Below are 25,303 nucleotides of genomic sequence, written 5' to 3' on the forward strand. Positions count from 1 at the left end.
TATTATTATTATTATTATTATTATTATTATTATTATTATTATTATTATTATTATTTAGCTAAAAGTATCGTGGTGCTGGTCAGTGAAAACTGGACCGATTGAGGAGGGGAAAGAGATGGTGGCACAGCCCTGCCAGAGTAATGTCACGAACCGCCACTGCCAGAAAATAAACCTTGCCCTATAAGCGGGATAAGCAACAGTCCATGAGAAGGAAAGCAACTAGGCAACTATCGTACGGTACCGATACGGTAATTAAAATCTTTGAATTATGTAGGATTTAGGCGACAGAAAATAAGGAGGAAGTTACTCAGTTTGTAGCAGGCGACTAAATTTAAAACGCAGTGGAGGATCAAGCCCTGACTTTCTTTCTTTCTTTCTTTCTTTCTTTCTTTCTTTCTTTCTTTCTTTCTTTCCTTTTTAGTGGCTTGAGTATGGTCATCACAGTGGCGTATGCTGGGATCAAGACGTGGGCTACCAGTGTCCACTAGACTTAGCTTACCCCTTTTCGATAGTTGGTTTAGTGAATGTCAAGCCCTAAGAGTTTTGAGCTGCAGTCAATAGCCAACGGAGTAGCCTGCTGTGTTGTCTCAGATGAGTCACAGATGTCTTATGGCGACGATGGGATAGGAAACGCCTAGGAGTTGGAAGGAAGCGGCCGTGGCCTTAATTAAGGTACAACCCCAGGAATTGTCTGGTGTGAAAATGGGAAACCACGGAAAACCATATTCAGGGCTGCCAACAGTGGGATTCGAACCCACTATCTCCCGGATGCAAGCTCACAGCCGCTCGCCTCTAACCGCACGGCCAACTCGCCCGGTCCGACGGTATTATTAGGTTTGCGAGGACTAGGGAGTCTCATTTTCACACCTTATTTTGCTGATACCCTCATTCTTTGAAAGGTCAGACTTCTATTTTTCTCCCTGATTAGTGTTAAGAGAAAGACGATATGTGTACTTTCCAAAAACAATCATTATCACCACCACCGGGTCCTCACCGATTTTGCAACTTTGAAGGGGTGCCTTAATTTAACTGCACAAGCAGTGTAGTTCAGTGTGACCGAGGAGAGGTTGAATGAGATACAGAAAAGGACTGGGAGATCTCGATGTATCTTAGGCCTACACTAGGGAGCAAAACGTAAGTGAATAAACGATCAGTCACCATCCGAACTCAAAGCAGTGGTAAGAGGTTGCCAAGACTCAAGTGTCTAGGCGCAATCCGGACATTAAATTAGCCATCGTAAACAAAGTAGGGCTGGGATGAGTGTCTGACGGTTGAGGCGCTGGTCTTCTGACCCAAATTTGGCAGGTTCTATCCTGGGTCAGTCCGGAGGTATTTGGAGGTGCAAAAATACGTCAGCCTCGAGTCGGTAGATTTACTGGTACGCAAAAGAACCCCTGCGGGACTAAATTCCGGCACCTCGGCATCTTCGAAAACCGTAAAAGTAGTTAGACAGATGTAAATTCAATAACATTATTATTTAAAATGAAGTAGGAGAGTGTGTAAAGGCTGCAAACACCATTCTCAATCGGAATCAGATCACATAAAAGTGTCGTAAGAGGCACTTGCGTACTTCCAAAAATAACAGCCTCGTCACATTGTTGAACACACAACGAATAACAGAAAGGTAGCCTATATGGCAGGGGTGTATTCTCCTTGAATGCAAGGCATTCATTGCATGCGTTATGATAAAACAAAGAACTGTCTGATGTACGATTTTAGGTTGTTTCAAGTCAAATATTAACGATTTCATCTCTTAGAAGTTCAAAAGGTCCGCGCAACTGTACTAGTTCCGTTGCTTGACTACGTGTGGTGCTGGTGTAGTCTCGCCGTGTACTCCACTCTAGGAAGAAAGAAACAGCGAATGGAGGAGTTAAGGATGTAAGGCATTCAATCTTAAAATTGCATTCGGTGGCAGACGTAGTTCTGAAACCCTCCGAACGATGTCGCTGCAATTGAAACTTGGTCAGAATTTGTCACCCGATACCCGTGCTACCCTCTGCCACCTGTTAGCAACTTGGAGAAAGCCGGCATCTTTACAGCGAACGGGACCCACAGATACTCCCCAGCGAGAACCCAACGTGACGAAACTGACCAATGCCACTGGGGTGACTTACCTCCAGTGCTGGAGTTGTGGCTAACTAGTGAGTTGATTCATTGTGTTTTCGGTGTTTTATTGTTTTTTGCGCACATGTGGTATTAACGATGGATGAGTCTAAAACGGATATAATTGTAAATCAGTTTGAAAAGCCATTTACTGGCCGTTCGTTTGATGAAAAGATTCAAATAGTTAAAGCCGGGAGACCTCTACCTTCCCTCGTAAATTTCTTAAATTTCTTCTTCTTCTTCTTCTTCTTCTTCTTCTTCTTAATCTGCTTACCCTCCAGGGTTGGCTTTTACCTCCTCTACCGCCTCAAGGGCAGTGTACTGGAGCTTCAGACTCTGGGCCGGGGTATACAACTGGGGAGGATGACCAGTACCTCACCCAGGCTGCCTCACCTGCTATGCTGAACAGGGGCCTTGCGAGGGATGGGGAGATTGGAAGGGATAGACAAGGAAGAGGGAAGGAAGCGGCCGTGGCCTGAAGTTAGGTACCATCCCGGCATTTGCCTGGAGGAGTAGTGGGAAACAACGGAAACCACTTCGAGGATGGCTTAGGTGGGAATCGAACCCACCTCTACTCAGTTGACCTCCCGAGGCTGAGTGGACCCCGTTCCAGCCCTCGTACCACTTTTCAAATTTTGTGGCAGAGCCGGGAATCGAACCCGGGCCTCCGGGGGTGGCAACTAATCACACTAACCACTACACCACAGAGGCGGACGCTCGTAAATTTAAATACAGAAAACAAGAATTGTGTACGCACGTTCAATCCAGAAACTTACAGTAAAACTGTTTGGCTCGAGTTCACCTACATGTAATTAGGGTGAGTAGAATTGAAATTTACTTAATACATTGTGTTAACTGCATGGTTACTAGTTGCATGCCTCATTGAAGATTCCAGGATTGCCACTGCTATATGGGCACTTTTTCGTCAGTTTCAAATGGAATACGGTAGGCCTTACGGTAAATAATGACTTTGTACGCTTTCCGACGAAACTATGTTTTGTCATCAAGGGAACTCTTCTTGATACAACCGTTTCTTCTTTACGTACCGCATCTTTGACGCCACTCTGCTTAACTACGCATCTTTCTTTCATTGTCCATTCGTCCCGGCTTGTCAACGCTTGACAAGTAGGTGGTCAGATATTTTGTTGCTGTAGTACGATACGTGTTTATACACGCGAATCCCGTGTTTTAAACCAGATATTGGTGATGACCTGACTATGTGTTTATGCATAATCAAGGACTCACTCGCCATCGTTCTTGCCTCCGTTATCTATTTCCATCGTGGAAAGTTCGAAGTGTCGGATCTCTAATGTTCCTTCTAATTAGTGTTGATAGAGGATGGTTGCCCATTTTGTACTTCCTCTTAAAACAATAATCACCGCCATCACCATTCACTCATGTTCTAGATTCTGGTTTCTTCTTTCAACTAAAGATTTTTAGACGGCGGTGTCGAGTGGCAGGTTGAGAAAAGGCTAAGGTAGCACTCTCCGCCTTGTTTTTTCAATCAAGTTACAGGGATTTAGTTTGGGTGGTAATTCGAGGGAAAAAGATTGCTAAATCAGTACCGGAAGTTCCCACACGTGTTAGAAAGTGGTGGTAAGCTCCAGTACTCATGTACATTCTATTGATGAATATATAGTTCTTTTCTCATTTTCAATTCTTTTCTCTACAGTCCCGGACACTCCTGTCATTCTGTGATTCCTGCTTAAGTAGTATTCCTGCTTATGCCAGATATTCATTCCCCTGTAGGTGGAATACATCCACGTAATCCCCTGCCTGTCGTAGGAGGCTGCTTAAAGGAGGACCAGGGCCTCTCAAGTTGGGAGCGTGCGTTGGCGACAACGATTCCCCTACCTGAGTCTGGCATTGCTTCCACTTGCTAGTGTCTTTCCCGTCCGGCCTCCCTTGGTCAACTCTTGTTCTCCTCTGAATCCGACAGTATCAGATTTGTGAGGTATAGGGAGTATTTCATTGCCATGCCCCTTCGTGCCTATAACTTTATTCTATTCTATTTACATTTCTGATTAGTGTTAAGCAGAGTTGGAAGTAAAAGTAACCGGTAACGAATAATTTTTTAGTAATGTTTTACTTGTAATCGAGTACATTTTACTAAATGTAATTTAAATCGTAATTTACTTCTTGAAATAGAATTGTAATCGTTACATTCTAGTAACAGATAATACATCGCATGTAAGCAGAAATTGAAAAGAACAAGCGAAGATAACTTTTTCAGTTCTACTACAGCAGAACTAAAGGGCCCTTTACACGCTCAGACATTTACACAGATCTGTCTGTACAGACCGTGTTTGTGCAGACAAGTCGTTGCGTGTAAACGAATCGCCGACCGTAATTTTGGTCTGTACTGCGGTCTGTGTTCGGCCTGTGCAAAGTCTGGCGGAGTTTGAATTAACACAGACCACGCGCAGACAAGTGTGAGCGTGTAAAGCTTATGCAGACAACGCTGCAGACAGATAGCACAGTCCTTCGTCTGGGAGCGTGTATGTAGTGTTGTACTGTAGCGTACTGTTTGCTCTCAATACAGAAACAGCTATGAGTGAGTTTACTCAAGATTCGCGTAATTGTACCTGTACATTTATGATTGAATTCATGTGTTTGGAAGATCAAGAGCAAAGAATACAGTGTGCGCAATGAAGAAAACGCGGCATATGATGTATTAGTTTCTAAACCAACATTTCCTTATCACATCTTGTCCATCTATCACGATATTAAACATTAAAATTAAGCCTACTAACTATTTACACCTTTGTTTTTAATTAATTAATTAATTAATTGATTCATTCATTTTGTCCTAGATGTTAACAGTGTTATATGATCTAGGACAACATGCAGGCCTATCTTAACACTTCGTGAGTTCAATTAATGCTTCATGTCACAATTCTGTACCTGATCCAGTTATACTACAATTACAACACACATTGTGAATGATTGCATGAATAGATAAATGAATGAATGATTGATTGCACGATTGAATTGTATTCATGCATATTTGCATGACCTAATAAATACCGCTACTGTTCTCTCCCTGTCACGGATAACCACCAGATGAAAAGAGAGCCCTTATTATTGATGGATGAATGAATGAATGCACTCAACTTACAGCTACGGAACTCCAGCAGCTGAAGAAGGAACACGCAATCTATTTTACCTAAGCAAAATAATGCCTTTGAATTCTCACCTTAAAATATTCCTCTCTTAGAACGTCATATATAGCACGGCATGTTTCCGGAATGATGTGGCTTAAAGATGAAGGAGACACTATAGCAGAAAATTTAAGGTCCGCATAGCTTTTTCCCGTTGCCAGAAACCTCAATGTTTCTACAAGTCTTTCTAAAGTGCTTATCGATTCTCTCATTACACTGTCTTCTCTCCTTATATACGGTGTGACATACTGTAACAGCACTAAGAATTTCTCTTCGTCCATTTTCAAGTAGTTACACCACTCATATTTTTCCAATGTTAACTCCTTCAAAAGATCAACGTTCGAAAGCGAAACGTGTTGTAGAAGCCAGTCTTTTGTCCACCTTCTATGTTGTGATTTCTTCCTCTTTTTAACTTCCGAAATAACAACACTAGACAGAAGTACACTTTGTAAGTTAATTGACTTAATGTGCCCATGGTCAGGAAATACTACCTGCGCTCGTCTCGATTAGAAATACAGGACTGTCGAAAGCTGTACAAATGGTCGGAACGTGTAAACGCAGCGTGAACAGTACAGACCAGATGTGCAGACGGTCGTTGCAAACGTGGTCTGTGCAGACAAGTCTGAACGTGTAAAGGGTCCTTTAACAGTTTCACCAGTACTGGATGAAATGCTTTCTTACCTCTCCAGGAATTCCAAAGACGTCAGACTTATCCTACAGTATTCATCACTGCTGGGGATGCTTTCCAAAACTAACACAGGTATTCTTTCAAGTGCCCCTGTGGAGCGTCTATTCTGCAAATGCAAAGATGTACTTTGGTTTACCGATGAGAATTGTAAGAACCAATTATTTTGTAAAGTAAATGAAGTATTTAGTCCGCCTCTGTGGTGTAGTGGTTAGTGTGATTAGCTGCCACCCCCGGAGTTCCGGGTTCGATTCCCGGCTCTACCACGAAATTTGAAAAGTGGTACGAGGGCTGGAACGGGGTTCACTCAGCCTTGGGAGGTCAACTGAGTAGAGGTGAGTTCGATTCCCACCTCAGCCATCCTGGAAGTGGTTTTCCGTGGTTTCCCACTTCTCCTCCAGGCAAATGCCGGGATGGTACCTAACTTAAGGCCACGGCCGCTTCCTTCCCTCTTCCTTGTCTATCCCTTCCAATCTCCCCCCTCCCCGCAAGGCCCCTGTTCAGCATAGCAGGTGAGGTCGCCCGGGCGAGGTACTGGTCATCCTCCCCGGTTGTATCCCTCGACCCGATGTCTGAAGCTCCAGGACACCGTCCTTGAGGCGGTAGAGGTGGGATCCCTCGCTGAGTCCGAGGGAAAAACCGACCCTGGAGGGTAAGCAGATTAAGAAAGAAATGCATAATTTGAAATGCTGGAAGTTACTAAAATAAGAATTCTGGGGGGAAATATCTAGAATGTTCCAAAGTATTTATTGCTCAGTCTCAATTAGTGATGATAACCACTTATGCTAGAAAAAGACCACACAAAATGACATAATATTTCGTTCTTTGCAACTTTGAAATCATTCCAGCCTCGTGCGAAAGAATGTCAGTGATAACTGTAAGTAATTGTAATTGGAACTGTAATTTTACTGATTATTTGTTGAAAAAGTAATTTGTAATTATTGTAATTGAGTCAAATATTTCTCAGGTAACTGTAATTCAGCCCAGTTACTTTTATCTTGTACTCTTCCCATCACTGGTGTTAAGAGAAGATGGTTGCCCAGTTATACTTCCTCTTTAATAATCACCACCACCACCACTTATGCCAGGCAGGCTTGTTGTGATCCTATTTAAGGTGCGATTGTAGCCGCACGGCGACAGCAGTCTCCATCTCCGCGAATGCGCAGTTTGATTTTAGTCTGCGACTCGCTGCGATTGCGGCTTGAGCCGCCACACTGGTGCAGTGAGCAGTGCTCGCGGCCGCAGTCGCTGCGACGGAAGTGGCTATTGCTCCACACCTCCTCCGCAAGCATTCTCCTCTGTCAATCAAGGGCCGATAAAAGCCGAGCCGTGCTCAGATGTAAACAGTCTTGATATCTTGTCAAGATTACTGGGTCATAATTTATCGGAATGAATATACAGTGTAATATGTACTTTTAAATAAAATGCAAATCCCACTCTGCATTATCATTTGTATGCGTTTTTATTGATTCCTTCATTCCCCAGATTACACCGATGGAGTGGCATGTAAATAATTGACATATTGGTGCAATTAATGTTGTGTCACTTAATTAAGTTGCGGGTTTGGTAAACTTGAAGTTTACCGGGCCAGTTGACTGTGCTGTTAGGGGCACGCAGCTGTGAGCTTTCATCCGGGAGGTAGTGGGATCGAATCCCACTATCGGCAGTCCTGAAGATGGTGTCCGTGATTTTCCATTTTACACCAGGCAAATGCTGGAACTGTAGCTTAACGAACCCAAGGCCGCTTCCTTCTAGCTCCTAGGCTTTTCCTATGCCATCGTCGCCGCAAGACCTATCTGTGTCGGTGCGACATAAAGCCACTAGCAAAACAAAAAAAAAAAAAACAAAAAAAAAAACTTGAAATCTATTACGACCACAGATTTACTGATCGTTATGTCTTACTGTAAAAACACTTATTCACCTGAGCTAAACACTGTTAAAATAAGATTAAAATATCCGTACCTGAGAGTGAGCGCAAGTTTCTCAGCTGGGCTGATAGGCTTCTTGTACCGATTGCACGGGGTTTTCAAAATTTCACTTTTAAAAAGAGAATATAACTAAACATTCAGTCTTAAATACTTCCTGAACTTTGTCTCATCACTTAAAAGATGCCTGTTAATTAAATTGTTATAGTGTCCTTCCTCATAGTGCGATGCAAATATACTGTTGACTTTCCTTATTTCGGGCCGAGATACCACATTAACAATTCGTCTTCTTCTTCTTCTTCCATTCAAATGTCAAGGAAAGCCCTGCCACTAACGAAATTGCCCGTGCTCGCGTCCATTTCTGACGGACTGGACTGCGCGACTGGCGACTGGAGTCGTGTCTAAGAAAACACCCCACGTGCCCGTCGCTTGCGGCTGCTGTCGCCAACGTATATGGCGACCCCAGTCGTTGCGGCTCTGGCCGCCGTGGCGGCTACAGTCGCACCTTGGAAAACGCACCTAAGGATTCGGCAGTCTGAGGACTGGGTTCGGATTTTTTTGGAGCTATTATTAAACAAACAAGACCAGCTTTACAACACAAGTACCTCTAACGTGTTACTCCGTGCACGACCGTAGACAAAGGCACGACTCGCGCAAAACACTGCATGTCTGAGAGCAACACGGAATGCCAGTGTCCCCTTCCGTGTTCCGTCTTACCTGTCATCAAGAAGTGCGCAGGCAAGACGGACGGGCCCGTACCTCTTCCAGACTTCTTGGCTTATTGTACACGGACCAAGACTGCACTCAGACATGTTAGGAAAAATATGGAAATATCTTTGTTAGAAGTTTGGAAAAGAGCTTAGTGCACAAGTGTGTAAAGTATTAGCGTTGTGTTATGAAATTGAATAATACAGTAGACCTATAGGATTGTAAGAATAACGATTAAAAATAATTCTTTTTTACAAGCTGCTTTACATCGCACCGACACAGATAGGTCTTATGGCGACGATGGAATAGGAAAGGGCTAGGAATTAAAACGCATTACAGTATACTACAGTAGGCCTAATAATAACAGTCTAATAACTACGGTAAGATACTGTAGTAAGCCTACTCAATAATTAATTTTAGAAATCAATATACCTTACTTACGTAGGAGTGATTCCAAGGACGTCAGATTGATTTCCACAGACAGATACAGGCAAGTTTCCTTTCAATTTGGCAATGGTTCGCATAATGCGGAAATTGTCTAGCGGGCTAGTTGGCCGTGCGGTTAAGGGTGCGCAGCTGTGAGCTTGCATCCGGGAGATAGTGGGTTCGAATCCCACTGGTTTTCCGTGGTTTTTCATTTTCACACCAGGCCACGGCCGCTTCCTTCCCACACCTAGGCCTTTCCTACCCCATCGTCGTAGTAAGACATATCGGTGTCGGTGCGACGTTAAGCAACTTATAATTTTAAAAATGTCTAAAATGGAAAAATATTTGGATCCCTTTCTCCTTTGCGATTCCGCATCGAACAAGTTTTAATGTAATATTAATATAGGATGACAACTGATTTTAGATCTAACATGTTTGGCAAAACCATAAAACACCGATACGAAACGTTAGTTGGCGTTTACGTGATCCCGTTACGAAATCGTAACACATACAAAATTCTTCAGTATTGTAGTATCGGTGTAATTCAATAACATGAAAACTACTGAAACTTCACTCAAGAAGTTTACAGGGTTTACCTTTGTCTAAATTTTCTTCAGTTTGAATTCTAGGACAGTGGAGATGGGAGAATAGTGTGTAATCTATTCGCATAAATAGGAATAAATACAACATTGAATATTTGAAATACATTGCTAAATCAATTTCAGTATGAATTTTTTGTTTGTTTGTAACTTTGCCAAAGTAATTATGGCAATGTTTCGATGAGCTCTAAAACTTACACATGATTAATGAATGATTGATAACAAAATTTAAACTTAATTTTCACGGGAGTAGGCGGATATGAGAATCTTCCCATGTTCATCACATCCATCCCGGAATTTGCGGTAGACCTACTCACAGAAAATAATCATTGTTTCGGTCCTAGGCACATCAATGAAATGAAACGAAACGTTTTACTAGTTTAGAATTTAATGTTTTCAGACTCCTCATCATCTTCTAATAGACGTCGATGTTCATTTCTTTAGGCTAGTTTGTAGCTTCATTATTACGGCCTTTGACATTTTAACGTTGCTAAAACCAATGACTTCGTCAGCTAACTGCCTGTTACGAGAATAAAAAATGACAAAATGACATGCCGGAAATAAGTTAATAAACAAAACATCTGCCTTTGGCTCTTTTCTTTGTCGCTTTCGCAATCGAAATAAAACAGTACACCGTTTTGAAGCGTACGGTGTACTCCAACGATGCAGAGTGGGTCTCGGCCCATAAGTGGCCACGGCCAGTAGCAGCGATTAGAGGGGGCAGGGGGGGGGAGTAAAATATTCCATTTTAACCACCTATGGTTCATGTTTGTGGGTTACTGTAGTCACGTCCTAATTCGTGAACCATGGGCAACGGCTGAGTGGCCTAGTAAGTGGTCCTGAGAGTCGGGATACCAGTTGCTATGGAATGGGTGTGGGCATCTCGGACATATTCTGAGTCCTTGTGCTCAGGCGGCTAGTACTATACAATTCACCGGTGGTCCATAACCCGTTAGAGGAGAGATCCTCACTTGGACTATGTGCAAGTAGGGCAGCATCCTGCTTCATGAATTTACCGAGCTCAGAACACTTTAAGCAAGCCTCGGACCTATGGGAGTAATGGAGTCCCACTCCCATTTCACAGGCGAGGGACTCCTTGGAAACAACTTGGCGAACGAAATGGAATTCGATGGGGAGCTATCAATATTAATGGGGCTTATGGAAGAAAGAAGGTAGAACTGGCTGAGTCAGCAAAGAGGATGCATCTGGATGTGCTAGGAGTAAGTGATATTCGGGTAAGGGGAGATAATGAGGAAGAGATAAGAGATTATAAAGTGTACTTGACGGGTGTTCGAAAGGGAAGGGCAGAGTCTGGGGTAGGGTTCTTTATCAGGAATACCATTGCACGCAACATAGTTTCTGTTAGGCACGTAAATGAGCGAATGATGTGGGTAGATTTGTCAGTGGGAGGAATTAGGACAAGAATTGTGTCCGTGTATTCACCATGTGAGGGTGCAGATGAGGATGAAGTTGACAAGTTTTATGAAGCATTGAGTGACATCGTGGTCAGGGTCAACAGCAAGGATAGAGTAGTGCTAATGGGCGATTTCAATGCGAGAGTTGGGAATAGAACTGAAGGATACGAAAGGGTGATTGGTAAATGTGGGGAAGATATGGAAGCTAATGGGAATGGGAAGCGTTTGCTGGACTTCTGTGCTAGTATGGGTTTAGCTGTTACGAATACTTTCTTCAAGCATAAGGCTATTCACCGCTACACATGGGAGGCTAGGGGTACCAGATCCATAATAGACTATATCTTAACAGACTTTAAATTCAGGAAATCTGTTAGGAATGTACGAGTTTTTCGCGGATTTTTCGATGATACAGACCACTATCTGATCTGTAGTGAACTAAGTATCTCTAGGCCTAGGGTAGAGAAAGTGAAATCTGTCTGCAAACGAATAAGGGTAGAAAGTCTCCAGGACGAGGAAATTAGACAGAAGTACATGGATATGATTAGTGAGAAGTTTCGAACAGTAGACAGTAAGCAGGTTCAGGATATAGAAAGTGAATGGGTGGCATACAGGGATGCTGTAATAGAAACAGCAAGGGAATGCCTAGGAACAACTGTGTGTAAAGATGGGAAAAGGCGAACATCTTGGTGGAATGATGAAGTGAGAGCAGCCTGTAAACGTAAAAAGAAGGCTTATCAGAAATGGCTCCAAACAAGGGCCAAGGCAGACAGGGATTGGTACGTAGATGAAAGAAACAGAGCGAAACAAATAGTTGTTGAATCCAAAAAGAAGTCATGGGAAGATTTTGGTAATAACCTGGAAAGGCTAGGTCAAGCTGCAGGGAAACCTTTCTGGACAGTAATAAAGAATCTTAGGAAGGGAGGGAAAAAAAGAAATGAACAGTGTTTTGATTAATTCAGGTGAACTCATAATAGATCCCAGGGAATCATTGGACAGGTGGAGGGAATATTTTGAACATCTTCTCAATGTAAAAGGAAATCGTCATGGTGGTGTTGCAAACAGCCAAGCTCATGGGGAGGAGGAAAAGGATGTTGGTGAAATTATGCTTGAGGAAGTGGAAAGGATAGTAAATAAACTCCATTGTCATAAGGCAGCAGGAATAAATGAAATTAGACCTAAAATGGTGAAGTACAGTGGGAAGGCAGGAATGAAATGGCTTCATTGAGTAGTAAAATTAGCGTGGAGTGTTGGTAAGGTTCCTTTACTGTAGATTGGACACAAGCAGTAATTGCACCTATCTATAAGCAAGGGAACAGGAAGGATTGCAACAACTATAGAGGTATCTCATTGATTAGTATACCAGGCAAAGTATTCACTGGCATCCTGGAAGGGAGGGTGCGATCAGTCGTTGAGAGGAAGTTGGATGAAAACCAGTGTGGTTTCAGACCACAGAGATGCTGTCAGGATCAGATTTTCAGTATGCGCCAGGTAATTGAAAAATGCTACGAGAGGAATAGGCAGTTGTGTTTATGTTTCGTACATCTAGAGAAAGCATATGACAGGGTACCGAGGGAAAAGATGTTCGCCATACTGGGGGACTATGGAATTAAAGGTAGATTATTAAAATCAATCAAAGGCATTTATGTTGACAATTGGGCTTCAGTGAGAATTGATGGTAGAATGAGTTCTTGGTTCAGGGTACTTACAGGAGTTAGACAAGGCTGTAATCTTTCACCTTTGCTGTTCGTAGTTTACATGGATCATCTGCTGAAAGGTATAAAATGGCAGGGAGGGATTCAGTTAGGTGGAAATGTGGTAAGCTGTTTGGCCTATGCTGACGACTAGGTCTTAATGGCAGACTGTGCCGAAAGCCTGCAGTCTAACATCTTGGAACTCGAAAATAGGTGCAATGAGTATGGTATGAAAATTAGCCTCTCGAAGACTAAATTGATGTCAGTAGGTAAGAAATCCAACAGAATTGAATGTCAGATTGGTGATACAAAGCTAGAACAGGTCGATAATTTCAAGTATTTAGGTTGTGTGTTTTCCCAGGATGATAATATAGTAAGTGAGATTCAATCAAGGTGTAGTAAAGCTAATGCAGTGAGCTCGCAGTTGCGATCAGCAGTATTCTGTAAGAAGGAAGTCAGCTCCCAGACAAAACTATCTTTACATAGGTCTGTTTTCAGACCAACTTTGCTTTACGGGAGCGAAAGCTGGGTGGACTCAGGATATCTTATTCATAAGTTAGAAGTAACAGACATGAAAGTAGCAAGAATGATTGTTGGTACAAACAGGTGGGAACAATGGCAGGAGGGAACTCGGAATGATGAGATAAAGGCTAATTTAGGAATGAACTCGATGGATGAAGCTGTACGCATAAACCGGCTTCGGTGGTGGGGTCATGTGAGGCGAATGGAGGAGGATAGGTTACCTAGGAGAATAATGGACTCTGTTATGGAGGGTAAGAGAAGTAGAGGGAGACCAAGACGACGATGGTTAGACTCGGTTTCTAACGATTTAAAGATAAGAGGTATAGAACTAAATGAGGCCACAACACTAGTTGCAAATCGAGGATTGTGGCGACGTTTAGTAAATTCTCAGAGGCTTGCAGACTGAACCCTGAAAGGCATAACAGTCTATAATGATAATGTATGTTTAACCACCTTATTTTTTAAAGTTTCTGCAAACTAAAGAACCTATCAGTTATTTAAAAAATCGCTTGAAACTACGAATTACTAAAAAAAAGTAATTTTTACAGTTCCCATTGCTTTTTCAGCCAATCCCTTCCTTTAATTTCCATAATTATTAAGAAAAATACTCAGCGGAAATACGCATAAAATGTCGTTCGTTGCTGCAAGCCGATTCGTACAGTGTCACAGCAAGTAGTCGAGACTCGCGCAGCAGTGTGTAGCATGTGCTGTGAAGAAGGGTAGCAGGGGTATATTTTTGCCAAGGCCATGGACACTGGGGTATGATTCACCCACTTACCGCACGCATTCGACAGTCTGGCAGTCTCACTGAGTGCATGTCTCTGTGCTCTAGTGTCTGTTTCTTTGTTAGTGTATAGTCAAATACTAAATTACATTTTAATTGTGTAATCACTCCGAACTTTTATTTAATTGTAATACATGTCTAATTATTGTACCTTTGGTGAAAGTTTTATTGTATAGTACCATTATTGCCACACTAAAGTTGGTAGACTCAACCTTACGTCTCTATCGAAATTGACTCAGAGAGCTTCAAAAACTTTACCATTTTGTAGATATCTTTCAATTTTGATACCCTCCCCCTTCCCCCGTTATAGCCATAGACCCGGGTACTTTTTGTTGTATACACATTTGCTCCCCCCCCCCCATTCTAACTGCCCCACCCCCCGCCCCAATTCTAACTCCCAATCGCTGCTACTGGCCACGGCTAGTCCGTGGTCCAACAACTCTGCACTCTGACCGGCCAACCGAGCAGAGGAGGGGTGGTCACGGCTCTACTGTGGCTTTACGCCTCTGCATTCGGCTGTTCTGGGAAGGGTTTTCCGTGGATTCCATTCTCCTGCACTAAGGCGAATTTGGGACAGTTGCTATACTGAGAGTCAACTCAAGACCTTAGCGGTCCCTTTGATGTTAGTCATACTTTTGGTCGGTGAAAAGGCTTCCGCAGCGCCAAATAGTTCCCTAGGTTTGTTACTTGTTCCTGAAGTCAGGAGCTTCCTTCAGTTTGGTTAGATATTCTGGTGAACTGACTTAACGAATTGAAAAATTTTGCCCTGTATAAACATGGAAAATATATCACAAATCACAGGCTGTATGTTATTCGGGTACGTTACCAACTCGAATATTTCATACGTAGATGGCTATGAATAGTTATTGTTCTCAGCAAGGTAGTTAGAGTAAGAGGTAGGGATCACGCGCAGGTCTCCCCACCACGCTTGGCCGTCGATGACGTCAACGTGAACCCTCAGCGCCTTGTCCTCTGTATGAGGTAGGCTAATACACTGCTGTAAGCCATTCTGTTTTAGCCACAAGTTAGAGATAAGAGAACTTCATTGATATTTTAACATCACCTAAGAAAATGCATTCCACTTCACTATTACAGTAGAGTAATAACAGGAGATCAAATACAGTGTGAATCCAGCAGCGTTTCTGAAGTATTTCGATCTGTATAAAAGGTTGTAACAATGCTAAGACCTCATAAATTTCGGGGAATTTCTTTTTCAGGATATCCGTAAGGTTTGTGATGATGTTAGAACCCTCCTTCAGTTCTTTCCCGTGGTAAAATTGAAACTACCGAGCTCGATAGCTGTAGTCGCTTAAGTGCGGCCAGTATCCAGTATTCGGGAGATTGGGTTTCGAACCCCACCGTCGGCAGCCCTGAGGATGGTTTTCCGTGGTTTCCTATTTTCACACCAAGCAAATGCTGGGGCTGTACCTTAATTAAGGCCACGGACGCTTCCTTCCCACTCCTAGCCCTTTCCTGTCCCATCGTCGCCGTAAGACCTATCTGTGTCGTTGCGACATAAAGCAACTTGCAAAAAAAAAAAAACTGGGACTCTTTTTGAAATTTAATTTCCAACCCTTGTAGTTTGACCTATTTTCTCTCCGTAATTACTTTCTATATCGAGGTTCTTCTTATTTATCCTAAAAGCTATATAGCCAGTGAAGTCTTCAAGCAGTTCCTTGGTTTCCCGACTGTCCTTGAGCTTTTTTACTAGATCTTCAAGGGCTTTAACGAACCCTTGCTCATCCTCCGATAAAAAATAGGATGTTGTAGGCTCAACGCTGGCCTTAGACTGGGACACGATATCCGAGTTTTGATCGAGTTCATCAGTACATATTTGGGCGTAATATTTCATAATATTCCAGAGAACAGTTGGAATTTCTTATCGCCTCGGAAGCATTGAGACTAGAAGCAATGATTTCACCTTTCGCGTCACAGCTGTCGGAAGAGGATCGTCATAAAGCCTTCCGATCCCTCGAAGCTGAGAAAGATAGCTTTCGATAATGTCTTGATTACTTCTGTCACCATTTATTTACGTCAGTGGTTTTAGGGAATACATGAAAGTGTATGTTTTGTTCCTTCGCGTGCCTGCTATGATTTGTGTAGCCTGCAATGGCATGACAAAACATACTGAAAAGTATACACTATTACTGCTTTTTACATTTTATCTCATAAAATAAACACACACGGTTTCTTATACACCACAGATATGTTACTGTCGTGTATTATTAGCACCTAGCTTCTGCGTGCACAGCGATTCTTATTCGAACTACCTCTACCTCATTCAGAGCAGATTCAACGCGAGGGTCCTGCGTGACGTCACAGCTCTGCTTTGCCACTGCGCATCTCTCTCGTGACCCCTACCTTGGTTCTCAGTGGTGTATGTAGCGAAATAATAATAATTTAATATGATATTGATATCTTATTGCACTGTGTACTTAGTAAGCTTTGTTCGAGTTCATTCCATTGCTGGTAAGTTCGCATAATATGTGCTATGTTGAAGATGGATCCAAGAAAACTGTTGGCAATATTGGCTGCAACAGCATGTTCAGTATTCATAATGGCTGCCAGTTGTGAGCAACACGTGTGCGATGCTGTGACGCTTGAGTCGCCTGTGAAATACTTTAAAGCTAACAAAAGTGGAGAAAAATAAAGTAGGAAATCTAAACCAAATTGTTTTAAACGTTTACAGTAGCCTACGAGATGACAATCCGCTGTGGACTGTGGAAGACATGGTGAAAAATACCGCACAGCTGACCGGCGTTTCTGTGTACAGTGTTTACGCCGCTCGCATGGAATTTAAACTCCACGGAAAATCCAAGCCTCCAGCGAAAGGTCGATGTGTCAGCTCAGCACTCGCGGTAAATAAAACAGGAAAGGCCTTAACACGGTATGGGAATAGGATCCTTGGCGTATTCGATAATAATAATAATAATAATAATAATAATAATAATAATAATAATAATAATAATAATAATAATAATAATAATAATAATAATTTGTACTTTGCTTTATATTCGTAGCCGCCTTCTACTTGCAGAAATGTCACGAGGGGACCATGAGTTCGTTTTTACCTTCCGAATGACGAGACACTAATATTTACAACATTCCTGGAAACATTGTGTTTTGCAATCCCACTCACAGGTGTTTTTTTTTTTTTTTCAGCTTTTTGAACTGTGAGAAACTCCGACTGACAGTCGTTGCACGAGAGCGGAATCGTATACTTCCGTTGTAAGTCCCCCATGTGCCTCACAAATTGCATTATGAAATAAAAATAAACCTTGCTTCTCTTGCCTCGGTATTCGTCAGTAATCTGCAGGTTTTACATGGTCAATGAAGGAATAAATAGGTATGGTGCGTAATCAAAGTACAGCTACGTGAAAGGATGTGATTTCGTTTGATGCTTCACTATTTCAGAATGAAGTACTTGTCAGACGGACGCACGGCGTTAATAATAAGCTGGTTGTGTCGGTGACGGGAAGGGGGAACAGGGGACGTGCTCACGTGCGGAAGGATACTTTTCCTAAGTTCTTGAGTTGAATTTCAGTTTAGTATAGGCCACGGCTGCCAACCCCTTCAGCTTCTCCGAGCATTTCCTTCGCCGTAACAAATCTCCCGGCCTGAGAGACGGCGTCACCGTCAAAGAGGGCCGCCTCCCCCTTCAGGGGAGGAATGAAAACAGTTTAGTAGTAGTGCAACTAGGCTGTAGTGGTAGTGCTTATGCTGGTACCTATATTGCTTTGAAATATGCGCTGTTTCCTATATCGATTAGCAAAAGTTTCTCAAACAATAATTTAAGTTGAAGGCAAGATTAGCCTACATTTCCTCGAGTACAAAGACTGAGTGTAATAAAACTCACTTCTCCACGTAAAACCAAAACGCAAGTAGGTTGCATACCTATATTAGTGTATACTATTTGGCTAGTCTAGTACCGGTAAAGGCCTATTCATACTATCCGGTTTGGGACCGTCCCGACAAAGTTGTCTTCCGACATGCATATATTCACACAATCCGTTCAGGCATAGGTCCTTCCCGCACAAACAATAAAATGTTAGCTTTACAGATTGCAGCTCTTCACAATGTTCTATCATTTTAGTTTTTGAAGATTTGTGTTCTGCAGCATTGCTACTAGATGAAAACGACGGGAAACCGAAACGTTAGTAATCAGTAGCGGCGATTGTGAATTAAAAGTGCGGGAACAGAAAAAAAATACAGACAACAAATAATACCCAGGTTTGTGGGATCTAGCGGGCGGGGGGTTTATATAAATCAAAACTGAAAAAGGTCAGCTCTCTGAGTGAATTTCGTCAGAGACAGTTGACAGTTTACCAATTTAAGTGCGGTAATAATAGTTTTTTGAGATATCGATTCAATACTATACAATGCAACTTTCACCAAAGGAACAATGTAACACATTTATTACAATTAACCTGTTACCCTTCCTCACAGCACATGCGAAGCCTCCAGTGCTTGCTGTGACGCAATAGCAATCGCTTAGCCGGGACGAACGGTATTTTGTGCGTATTTCCGCTAGTAATTTTTTAATAATTAAAGAAAATAAAGGAAAGAATTAGCTGATAAGACAACAGGGCTTGGACAAATTGCTTTTTTTAATAATTCCTATAATTCCTAGTTTCAGCCGGCTAAAATGGAATACAAATGTAAAAATTCTCTCCAGAAAGTGGGAGGGGTGGGGGGTGAGTTATTAATACCGGTATTCATAAAATGTTAAAGAGAAGGACGATTCACGGATAATATTGGACATTCTTTAGATAGTTGGTGGACGATGAAGAGAAATTTACCAAGCAAGTTGGCTGTGCGGTTAGGGGCACTCAGCTGTGAGCTTGCATTCGGGAGATATTGGGTTCGAACTCTACTGTCGGCAGTCCTGAAGATAGTTTCCCGTGGTTTCCCATTTTCACAACAGGCCGCTTCCCACTCCTAGCCCTTTTCTATCCCATCGTCGCCATAAGACCTATCTTTACCTATCGGTACCTATATGCTCGTAATTTTCTACAGGTATAAATATATTGAGCAGTCTGCCTCCGTAACGTACCGTAACTAAACCAAACCCTCTGGCGCAACAGCCCCGAAGGGCAATGGCCTACTAAGGGACCGCTGCTCAGCTCAGCCCGAACGCCTGCAGATTATGACATGTCGTGTGGTCAGCACGACGGATCCTCTCGGCCGTTATTCTTAGCTATCGAGAGCGGGGTCGCCATCTCACCGTCAGATAGCTCCTCATTGTACCTCGCCTTTGGTACGGAAGTTAAAAATAACGTTGAGTGTCGACTCTTACTTATTCTCTTTGGTACCTCGAAGCAGCCCTCAGATCCAGGTAAAGATCCCTGACCTGGCCGGGAATCGTACCCGGGGCCTCCGTGTAAGAGGCAGACATGCTACCCCTACACCGCGGGGCCGGCCCGTAGCGTACCGTAATCGCTAGCGATATTATATACCTAGTTGCTGTCCTCGGGGGTTCGGGTTCGATTCACGGTGCTGTCTGGGATTTAAGGATGACAAGAGGCTGGAACGTGGTTAAAATAGTGCATGCAGCTCACCTCCATGGGAGTGAAACGAAAACGAGCTGTTCCACCTTAGGATGAGGTCACAAATTTAGAATTTTTACTTTAATAGGGGAGTGGATCTCGCACTTAAAAGCGAGGAAGAACTCTTCAAAGAGAGAAACCATTAATCTACTTTATTAACTGTGAGGTCTCGAGAAAATCTGTAAAGAATTCGAACCTCTTGTTTCCCATCAACTTATCTAATATAGGCCCACACAGCTAACTTTTCTGTGTGCTGAGGTGCCGTACTCTTTAATTATGTAACTATTTAACCTATAAAGTAAATAACTCATGGAGGTGTGGCCAAGCAAACTACTATAGTACAGGCCACAGCAGGGCCACAGGCAACTACCTTATTCGAGACAGCTCTGCAAAACTCACTTGTTATATGTACCTACGTCAGGCATACAGTACATTGTGTGTGGAGGATGAGTGAGCAGATTTGAAATTTGATTGTAACTGATTAGAGGCCCTTTGGAACTCTTGAACTTTGGACTGTTAGATACTGTAGTTCAGTCACTGCAGTGACAAGCAAGAGACATCTTATTTGCAACAGACTTGTCTTATTCAGTCGACAGCCTCGTTTCTACGTGTTATTTTTCCTCGTTCTTTAATTTTCTTTCGTTGTATATGTGTTGATTAAGCGATGGCAGCATTGACGAAAGGTTAGTCTTTACACTTCTTTAAACTATACTTAAAATGGACATTTTTACTAAATAGCCCTAGTTAATAAATTATAACCTCACTTACGAGAGTAGATTCCGACGAAACTGCGAAACTTATGAACCTGTTTCGTTTCTAGGTATCTTCATTGTTGCTGCTAAACGAACTCCTTTCGGAACATATGGGGGAAAACTTGCCCAGAAGAGTTTAATAGATCTACAAGAGGTAGCTGCCAAAGCTGCTCTGACAGCAGGAAATATTAAACCTGAAATAATTGATTCAGTTGTTGTTGGGAATGTCCTTGCAGTGAGTATACATGTATATTATTACCGATACCGGTTATTTTGTTTTTCAGTGTATAGTTTTTTGTAAAGGAAACCACCAACTTTTCAGAGGACAAGGTGTAAGTATAACATAAACTTTACACCAGGAAATTAAAAAAAAAACTATATCTATTGCCATAGGCCTACCTAGATTAAAAAACCTCTGCCTATCGCTCAGAAGAATTGATTGATTGATTGATAGAAATTCACATTTTTTCTAAAGGACTTGCCAAAATACTGTAAGTTAGTTTTATACAGTACCAGTACCTTTTTTTTTGAATTAGCACAAAAGTAAGTTTTTATATTATATTTTTCTACTTTTGAGTTCTTTTCAAGATTGTACAGACAAATAAGTATGAAATTTCACAGGTTCCCCTAACACAAATGTGTCATGTAACCCTGTGTATTTAAGAAATGTATAGAACATTAAGTTGTTTGGTAATATTTTTCTGTGTTGCAGGATCTGTATATATTTATATCCTGATCAATGATCCTGATTATTATATGGTAGACGTGAGGGTGAAAGTACAGTATCATTAGGACGAATGAGTGGAATTACAGGTGGTGCACAATAAAATATTGTCACCACTGTGCAATTGTACACACAGTTTTCTGAGAAAATAGAATTGATTCTATACAAGTGGTTTGCAACTTGGGGTTGCTAGCCAAAGGTGGGCTATATTCAAGAAGCTACACAAGACATTTTAAGTCTGAAATTAGTGGTTGTTGGTTGGGAAAAGGGGCAGTTGTCTTAAAAGGCGTCAAAATACCTTAATTTTATGAGAATATCATTCCGTGCTGGATAAAGTGGTCGGGTATAAGGGTGGTTAGCTTAAAGGGGTAGTCTTCTGAAGTTAAAAAAAAAAAAATATATATATATATATATATATATGCACTGTGTCATCTGGTATGGACTAGAATACATTTGTTACTTTCATTGACCTGTCTCCGTATCTTCCTTGGCTTTGACAATATGAAAGTGATCGAGATATGAGCGATGCTAGTAATACCATTCCTTATGCAGCCAGTCCCTGATATGAATGGTGTGAATATATTGCTCATAGCGTAATTATGTCCTCCTTTGTCTCTACTCCAGCATTACAAATTGCAGTGGGCTTGGCAAACTGATATGTAATAGCAACTTCTGGCTTAGTGAGGAAAGCAACGGGAAACTGCATCACACCTCATTTCCCTAGTGTGCCTCTTCAGTGACGACTAGGCTATGTATGACAGCTGTTGGTGTGGAGCTGTGGAGGATCAAACCAGCCTTCTGTCTGAGTACCCAACATACCAGTACATATACTAGTCTGTGTTTTATGAGTTGGATCTTGGGTGGAAATATAATAGCAGCAGTTTGGTATATACTGGTAGACTGTGCTGTAAGCATGCAATCTATCATCTTGGAGTTTGAAAAGAGGTGCAGCAAGAATGATATAAAAACGAGCATCCGAGACTAAGTGATGTCACTGGTAGATGAAGCATTATCTGATCTTATAACGATTTAGAAGGGGGAGAGGGGGGTATCCTGCTGGGCAGTATTATTGGGTCTTTGTTTTCTTATGTATATAAACGATATGTGTAAAGAACTGGAATCACCGATAAAACTCTTTGCAGATGTTATACTATCTAGAGTAGGAAACAAGTTACAGGGCTGTGAATGACTGCAAAAAGACCTCTACTATGTTGAGATGGACAACAGCCAATGGCATAATGGTAAACAGGATGAAAAGTCAGGTTTTAAGTTTTCACTAAGAGGAAAAGTTCTGTTTTAATTACTATGTTAATGGGATGACAGTACTTCATGGGGAACACTGCAAGTACTTACGTGTTAATATAAGGAATGATTTGTAATATCTGAAGCAAGAAATTTCCAGACGTTAAATACAAAATTCAGAAAACGGTGTTTAAATCACTGGTAATGGGCAAAATGCTATTTGGGGTTGAAGTATGGGGAATGGAGGAAGATAGGAGTGAACTAAACCAGGTGGTGGCGAAATTTAGCAAGATCATGATGGACCTACCGAATTGTACAGCCAATGCCGGGGCCAGATTAGTCTGTAAAGAATCGATAGAGGTTGAAATAGCTAAGAGGGTGTTCAAGTACTGGATTAGATTGGAGGAAGGGAAGGGTGGGGCGTTAGTACAAGAAACGTTTAATTTTCAGAAAAGTATGACGAATGAAGGTTACTGGGTGAATAAGTGCAAAAAATGGTTACAAAAGATTGGATTGGGGGTATATGGAGAGGTCTGGGGGGATGGTAGGAATAAATGGGTATGGGAAAGGATAAAGGGAAGACTACTAGATATGGAAAGACAGAGCTTAATAGGGGAATGTAGAGAGAGAGTCTCTTTATCAGTTTTAAATAAATTGGTGGAAGTAATAAACCCGAAAACGGAGTTTGAGGGTAGAAGGGATAAGAGAGGTTTGTATTGGTGGTTATTGGGTGTCCCGAGGAATAGGGGTTGGGTAGGTAGTGAGAATAGGGATAGATGTGTGTTATGTGGAGAGAAGTGGGAGGACCTGCATATTTTTAATCAATGCCGACCTTTGGCGGAGATAAAGATCAAACTACTAAGTAAGAAGGAGCTGCATATGGTAGGGGAAAGCTATAAGATAACATCTTGGTTATGTAGAGAGTGGGAGAAAGGAACGAATATAACGAAATTCTTAAATGTGGCCAGAGCTATATTTATAAAGAAATTGAGGGAGTAACAGGGGTTGTGCAGATAACGTGGTTTGTGCTGAGGGAGAAAGGGGGAAGGCATTCTGCTCAGAGGAATGGATATCCGCCCTGAGCAAATGCGGGAAGGGTATCATGGTAATCATGATATCAGAAGAGGGGGCTTTAGTGTTAGGGGAAAGGGAGAGAGCACCTTGCCCTGTGGAAAGGTGATCCGCCCGGGGCAAAGGGAAAGCCTGAGAAAATTAGGTAAGCGTTGAGAAAAGGGGAGGTTGAGTAGGTTTGAGGGTAGTGTAAAGCTTAGTAAAAAAAAAAAAAAAAAAAAAAGCGAGTTGACTGAGTGAACTAATGGACTTGGAATGGAGTACTGTCTGTTGGTGTGTGAATGAGGAGTGAAAAAAAAAAAAAAAAAGGGATTGTTTGTGAGGAAGAAGTATAAAGAAGGTATATGTGATAGAATTGAGATAGATTAAGTGGGAATGTAGTTAAGGAGAAAATGTTGGCAGTATGGAAATTATGAAAGTAGGTAAAAAAATAAATAAAAATTAAATGGTGTAGATGCCTTGATGAAGGGTGTAAAATTGAGGGATTCTTGATGTTTATGTATTAAGTTTAATGTGTAATAGTAATTTAGATAGATTAAGGGGGACTGTAGTTAAGGAGAAAATGTTGGAAGTATAAAAATTAAGTCCAACGGTTTGAGGCAAGTGTGGTGTTGTAGATTGTGAAGACTGAGTGAACTGATGGACTTGGAATGGAAACTGTCTGTTTGTGTGTAAGTGAAAAAAAAAAAAAAAAATTGTTGATGTTTAAGTCTTAAGTTCAAGAAGGTGAGATGTAGTGGGCGGGAATAGTGCGAGAGAGGAGAAGGTGGCGTATCAAGGGAAGAGGGACGGGTTGGGGCTTGACCCAACCCAAAGAAGCTAGGCTTTAGCATGTCTGCACGGCAAGAAAAGAAAAAGAAGAGGGAAGGTAGTGAGCTGACAATGAACAGAGAAGGTGTGACGTATATAGCGGAAGTGTGTGACAAGCCATGTGATGGGTCCGGTTTCCGCCAAGCTGGCTTGGCACACATGGTAGGTAAGGAATACATTGTCAGCAGGTGTAGGTGAGAAATAAGATCAGTTCTCACGTGGCGAGGCTGGTCCCTGCGATCAACGGGTTGGTGGGCATGTATTCCATACCAGGGCTGACGCAGAGACCGGTCTACTATATATTTTTTTTTTTCTAGGTGGTTGGTAGGAATAGGGGAATAGGGAAATAGGGTAATTTGTAGTGCGGTGCTTCCTGCACGTTTGCCGGCTATCCGCGTGCGTGTGGGAGGACACTGAGTAGATTTAGAGGTAAATAATTTTGCTAAGTAGTTTTAGGAGAGATGTAGTGCCTAGTGTTTGTTTGTTTGTTCTTTTTGTTTCTGGGTTTCGCTCTGTCTGTCTTTATTACCTGTAAAGCCGATGGTGTATTCTAGGGTGGGTAATAAAGATATGTATGTATGTAATATCTGAAGCCATCTCTTTTCAGTGTTGACCCTGTTAAACAACCTTGATCAAATAAATCTATAAACTCAATTAAAATAGAATGACATGTTTCGTTCTTGAAAGAACATCATCAGATTCTATCAAATCACGCTCAAATATTTGTTTATTTCTGTTTAAATACTCAGGAACTTGAAATCTGGAACTTATCTTAATGATGTCCTCCTTTGTCTCTACTCCAGCATTACAAATTAATTTGTTTCTTTTGCAGATGTAATACTGTTACCATATGTTTTCTCTATGAGGTAGTTGATAGATTTACTTGATCATGGTTGGTTTTGGCAGACTGAAGAGCCTAACAGTTATAAATATAAGGAATGACCTCATTGGAATAATTATAATAACAAGGTTATTAAGAAAGGTTATAGATCTCTTCCATGGTTATGAGGGTAATTAGGAATTGTAGTAAGGATGTAAAGGAGAGAGTGCATATAAGTCTCTGGTAAGACTCCCAGAGTATGGTTCCAGGTATGTGACCCACACCAGCATTATTTGATACGAGAACTGTAAAAGATCGA

At 41.8% G+C, this 25,303-nt stretch overlaps 1 protein-coding gene across 1 annotated transcript in view; it reads left to right on the forward strand.

Moving 5' to 3' along the window:
• Nucleotides 1-19,981: 19,981 nt before the first annotated feature.
• The window catches only part of yip2 (yippee interacting protein 2), a 53,227-nt gene continuing 47,905 nt past the window's right edge, over nt 19,982-25,303 (forward strand). The window contains exons 1-2 of the mRNA XM_067145568.2: nt 19,982-20,248; nt 20,386-20,552. Of these exons, the coding sequence (XP_067001669.1) occupies nt 20,230-20,248; nt 20,386-20,552 (186 nt within the window). The 5' untranslated portion in view covers nt 19,982-20,229. The remainder of the gene's footprint in view (nt 20,249-20,385; nt 20,553-25,303) is intronic.

This window comes from Anabrus simplex, chromosome 4, assembly GCF_040414725.1.
Source record: "Anabrus simplex isolate iqAnaSimp1 chromosome 4, ASM4041472v1, whole genome shotgun sequence".
NCBI classification, from domain to species: Eukaryota; Metazoa; Arthropoda; class Insecta; order Orthoptera; family Tettigoniidae; genus Anabrus; species Anabrus simplex.